Genomic DNA, 6,186 nt, shown 5'->3' on the forward strand with positions numbered 1-6,186 from the left:
CAACTTTAGTTATGAGCTCAGTAAACCAGTTTCCTAAATGAGTTTATGGTCTCATCATCTAGTTTCAGTCTTCTTCCATACAGCATGATGTTCATTTAGTAAATGATGGTCCCATTTAAGTAAAATAGACCCATAAAGAGGGTATTCTTTAGGCGGGCTACTTTGTTATGACACGGTCATTTTCAGTGACGTCCGTCCAGCGCAAACACCAAACTCTGTAAGTGAAATAAAATGCCAGACTCTTTCACTATGGCGCTTTTAAAAGTGAACACACTTGGCGTCCTGGCAGCGCATAACACATGGTCCTTAACACAGCGGCCCAGGTTCAAGTCCGGCCCTTTACTTTACTGCATGTCATCCCCTTCTCTCCCCTGCCTTTTCTTCTCTCTCTACTGCCCTCAAAACAAAGCAAAACAGCAAAAAAAAAAAAAAAAAACACAAAAAAAAACACAGTAGGATACATTTTCCCCCCCGCTGTTTAGATCAGAACACAATCAAACTCGCATTGACTATGCTATCAGATGAGTCAAAAAACTAAAACGCAGCCTCAACTCCATAGCACGTCACCACTGCTGGGCTGCAAAAAACCAACATGGAGATGGCCATAATACCAAACTTGAGGACTTCAAAACTCCACCAAACCAATGGGTGGAGTCACTCTTATTAAGGTTTTACAGTTTTTTTCATTACCTAAACAATTGATCGGATCTAACATTGAAAATAATTGTTAGTTTGCAGCCAACTTTCTCAAATTAACCGTTGACGGCCCAAACTAAACCATGCAGCGGAACGGTTACTACCACTGACAAACTACGACTCCTCCAACGTACACTACTAGTTAATACTTCGGACCTGGTAGCCAGCTCATAACAGATGAAACAAAGACTGCATATCTTCTCAAATGTTTTACAGTGCTATTATTATTATTATTATTATTATTATTATTATTATTATTATTATTATTATTATAATAAGATGGTACAGATGTCACCATTTTTGTTGTTGCCAATACACATCCCTGGCAATAATGTGAGATAATATAAATGTATAAACTTCATATTTCCTTTTTATCAACCTAATCATGCATTTGTAAGGGTTAAATCACGCATGCATTTTCATCATGTGGCGCTGCTATCACAGGTCAGAATACTGGTTCCTGATTGGCCCAAACTCAGGCTGCACCATCATCATGAGGGAATACACGTTTTAAGGTTCAGTGAAATAAGCTGTCTGTTCTCCGGCCATTTCTACACAAAAATACAAGGAGCACTAAGGTGCTGTGGCGTTTATCTGATCCCTGATCAGTTCAACCACTGAATGTAGGTGAGAGAGCGTGTTAAAACCGTGAAGACGATAAAACTTTGTCTCATTTGTAGTTCATAAATATGATTCGTACATGTTCATGTTCATATGCTGCACACATTATTCTTCCTCCTTTTTTTAAAATTTCAGTTACCGAACACCTTCTGGACTGGAAGAGGACCGACAATGATCTACATGCAGACAACAAAGACAGACAGATTTGTGATCTGACCAGCAGAGACGCAGATATGTTGCTAATGAAAGGGTTTGAAAAGAGAGGCGTAAAAAGGGGCCAGAGGTGTTTAACTCTTCCAGCCTGAGAATCGTTAATGAGCCTCGTTAGCCCCGTTAACTCCTGATTATTAGCAGGTGTGGTGGCTGAGGAATCTTGCGGAGTGAAGAAGCTGATCTGAGCGGGAAAAGTCAGCAGGAAGTGGGATCAGTGTGGGTTGAGTCATTAACTGTTCTACAGAAGGCCCAAAAACAAGTTCTCCATCAGAAATGGAAGCAAAGTCAAATGCAAAGTTTCCACTTTCATTCTCCCCCATACTGCTGGAAAAAAAAAAGAGATTTTAATGTTGCAACTTTGTGCTCTGAGAGGGTTCATTGTTCTCTGTGCTGACACAAACTCTGAGACCCCACAGCTTATGAAACCATTCAGACTCCCACTGAGTAAACACAAAAACAGGACGAAGCTAAACAAAGACACAAGTCCTCAGCAGACGACAGTGACGTCAATGATGTACTTCCAGGTCCTGTTCTTCAAACATGGTTCAACTAATCCAGGTTTGTATGGTGTTAGCCAAATAAAATGATCCTGTCATCCAGCTACTTTATTTCTTTGAGATCAAAATAAAGAAAACATGAGCACTCTTCTGCTTAAAGCCGAGTTCAAAGCTGAGGAAGCACCCAAAACACTCAAACAAAACCTGAATATCTCTTCTAATTAAAACTTGATTAAACAAAAATTGGCCAAATTCTTGCCAATACACAGCCCTTTTTTTGATAGCACAGATATCTGTTCTTTGTGTTCTTTCCCCTAGTTTGATAGTGGTATACTTTAATACTGGTACATTTATATTTGAAGTGTAAATAAAGAGCTATGTGATAGGTATCCAGTTATACTGTCTGGTTACTAGAAAATAATGGATGCCTGACAGCAATTTAGAATTGAGTATATTATTTTATATTGTTTCCTGCTTCTATTAGTCTGATTAGTCAGAACCTTTTTGGATATATTCCTTTTGCTCAACCACGTACAAAGACCGGGACAACAAACAGAATCAGTTCGGCCTTCTCAAAGCTCAAGATCAGTGTCAGATTCTGAAGAATCACTACAAGCTGTCAGAACTGAAACGATGTCATCCATTCATCCATTCAATCTTGCATCCGTCCGTCCTCCTACCTGCGAGGGCTTTGATGCGTGAGCGCTCGAACAGGCGAGCCGAGCTGTTCTCATTGTCCCAGTCGTCGGCGTCCCAGCGGTTGTTGACGCCATCGTTGTACTGCTGCTGGATCTCCATGTGTTCGAACTCCGCCGCTACCGACGTCATCTTGACCTCGCCGCGACTCCGCCCCCTCCGCCGCCGCTGCTGCCTCCGAGTCCTTCCACCTGCTTCCTGCTGCCGTAAGCGACGGGACTCTCAAACACACACCCTCAGACCGGCTCTGACTGGCAGGCCGAGAAGCTCGTCCACAACCTGGAGGGATTCAAACAAAGAGAGGGCAGAGTTAGTGACTGAAGGTGCAACATAATGGATGATTCTATACAAATGTTGTGCAAATGGAAACCACATTCAACAAGAGAAGGAAATATCAAACACTGACTTGCTTAAGGTTTCTTTTTGCTAATATTGGTGTTTTATACGTCATTTCAACATCAAGTTTTTCAGTCATCTGTGTCAGTTCTAATCCATACTTCTGTTTACACCACCACCACAATCACCTTTCCATCAGTCAGAAATGATAACAGTTAATGAGGATCTTATAAACAATACATAAATATTCAATATATTTAATAAGAAACTCATTTGAATGCAATTATCTGTTCAGTAATTTAATCTCTTATTTTTGTTGCTACATTGCCACTGAGTCCTTTAATGTTGATGCTTACATTATGCATATTATTTAGTCTGTTCTGGTTATGAGGTTGTTTCTGCCAGTAAGCATCTTAAAATGTGTTGATATGTGCATCAGCAAACATCCACAGGTATAACTGGCTCCACCTGCAGCAGTGTTATTATTTCACAGTGCAGTTTATTGTATAGTAACACTCAAACAGCAGTTGTCACTGATTGAAACACTGAGCTGTTAGAAGGTGAAACTGGAGAAAAATGATGTGAGAAAGTGCCAGAGAGCAGCAGCAGCAGCCTACCCTGCACTGCTGTCAATGTCATATGACCATAACTCTGCTCTTTGATTGGCTGCCGGCTGTGATAGCCTCTTCCTGATCTGCAGTTCATCTCTAAACTGAGAGAACGGTGCCTCACCCTGGTAACAACACGTTACTGCAAGATCTAAGACACACACACACACACACACACACAACACACACCACACACAACACACCCCACACCAACACACACACACACACACACAGTTCTTCCTCAGACATTAAATAGGAAGGTTATGTGATAAAAATCCCCTAAATAATTTATTCTTATCCTATATATAGAATTATCAATTAATTAATTTTACTTATGAAAATATCTGATGTCTGATCACACACACTGCCGTCATAGAGAGAGTCGTAGATGAGACAGCAGGTGAAGCATGAACTGTGTTTGTGTGTTTGAGGAAACATCCAGCAGGTGGAAACCTTCAGTTCAATATGAAGTTTAAAGGGTTTTCTGATACAGTGACAATGCCAGGCACAAGTGGTTACTGTTGTCCAGATCAAGGCTGTTATAGTTAAATAAAACTTAATTAAAAACTAAAACTAGGTGTGGAAAACATTTTATTAACTAAAATAAAAACAGACAAAAAAAACAACAACTAAAGAAACGTTATTGTGTACCTACAAAACTAACCATAATGAATTAAAAATCCAGACGCAGCTACTCTTAAAGTGCTTTAATTACTGCTAATATCTGCTCTCTGCATTGTGTGAGGAAGCTCCTGTAAGATGACGACACCAGGGGTGAATTGAATAGTCAAACACAAATATGTCGGGTTAGTTTTTTGGACAGAAAATTAATCAAAGTCAATTTTGATTACTGATTACAGACTGGGGCTGACTGAAATCATAATCACAATAATGAGGATTTTTTCTGACATTGTCAAATGACCTGCCCTCTCAAATGTTCTTAAGGCTTTATACAGGTTGTTATAAATTTTTTTACTTTAAATCATCACGTCGCTCAGCAGATGCAATCATTTGGCTGTTAAATCGTTTTTTAACAGTGCAGTTAGATTTGTTTTTTTCCGCAGCAGTTTAAGAGTAGCTGTCACTGAAAAGTGTGATGCACTTTTTATTGACTGTTTTTTTAAACTGCTGCCGGTGTGTTCGCTGTCCCTGAAAGAGGCCGACCCAACAGAGCAGGTAAACAGGCAGCGAGTCAGCAGCACGACTCAGCACGATGTCTGTTTGGATCCTGCAGTCAGCAAACGGCACAATGACTCTGCACAAAAACACCAGACACACAGGCAGAAAGACAGACAGACTGGCAGACAGATGGCTGCAGCGGTCAGGTCACATCTCAGCCTCAAGATGTTTTTTTGTTGTCTTAAACATTTCATCAATTCCATCAGCAAGGTTTTAAGAAGCTGCTGTCAACCTAAAGTAAATCAGGTTTCAACAACAGCGCAGGGACTGTTTAATTGTGCTATTCCAACTTCCCATAAACACATATTCAACGAGTCAGATGCAACATTTGAATACTACATAGCACGCAAGAAAGCAGGGGGCTCTGTAGATAACACGTAACTGGAAAATGGCTGAACATGTGAGTTATTAAATGGTGAAAATGCTAAAAGTAGTGGATAAATGATTGACTACTAGTGCAAATGTAAACTTGTAAACTGCAGACCGCTGGTTCTCAACTTTTGTACTGAAGTCAGATAAAACTATTTGATTCTTTCATTGGGTAAAATAAAAGACCAAGTGACATTTTATGGATCTTTCATATTATATTCAGTGCATAACAATACCAGCACAGAAAAAGTGATAAACTGTACAATGAACAGTGAACACAATAACTGCAGGAAGGTTGTGTAAAACAAACATGACGGCTTGGTTTCAATGAAGGGAAAGGATTTAGTTCATCAACATAATCAACTAAACATTTCAACTAATTTAGTGGTATGAACACAAAAATCAACCTTATGGGAAAATAAACAGCGTTGATTCTTGGACGGTTGGTCAGGAAAAACAAGACATTTGGTAACATCATCTTAGGCTCTGGGGAACAACCAAACAACGAATCAATGAATAGAAAAAAAATAAATCAGCAAACTAATCAACTTTGAAAATATTTAGTTGCAGAATTGATTAGTTTAGGGTTAATGGGATGGAGAAAACTTTACGTCCAGTCTGACAACAACCGAGGCTCAGATCTATTCACTGATTGGCTGCTACTGTCCGTTCCCACAGCAACATTCAAACTCTGTGGTTCGGCACTTATTCTGCATCACGTCACAGTGTATTCTCTGGCTTCGCCCACTGACGTTTAACTCCACCAATGAGATTATTTCTGTCTCTGAGGAGGGTCTACAGAGCCCAAACTCTGTTCCTCTGAAAAAAATGCACACTGATAGTGTGTGTGTGTGTGTGCTGCCTGCCACCCACTTGCAGCTCAACAACCAGTCAGGCTGAAGCTGCTTGTGTTGCTACGCTAAAAATACGCAGCCACTGGGACCCTGAGTTAGTTTTTGTGTGTGTGTGTG

General features: G+C 40.2%; 1 protein-coding gene across 2 annotated transcripts in view; it reads right to left on the minus strand.

Moving 5' to 3' along the window:
* Positions 1–6,186, minus strand: part of LOC118329360 (spectrin beta chain, non-erythrocytic 1) — a 107,062-nt gene that overhangs the window by 68,856 nt on the left and 32,020 nt on the right. For both annotated transcript variants that reach the window (XM_035663503.1, XM_035663504.1), the window contains exon 2: positions 2,708–3,002. In XM_035663503.1, the coding sequence (XP_035519396.1) occupies positions 2,708–2,855 (148 nt within the window). In that variant the 5' untranslated portion in view covers positions 2,856–3,002. The remainder of the gene's footprint in view (positions 1–2,707; positions 3,003–6,186) is intronic.

Source organism: Morone saxatilis, unplaced genomic scaffold, assembly GCF_004916995.1.
Source record: "Morone saxatilis isolate NCDOM2014 unplaced genomic scaffold, NCSU_SB_2.0 Contig19, whole genome shotgun sequence".
Classification (NCBI taxonomy): Eukaryota; Metazoa; Chordata; class Actinopteri; family Moronidae; genus Morone; species Morone saxatilis.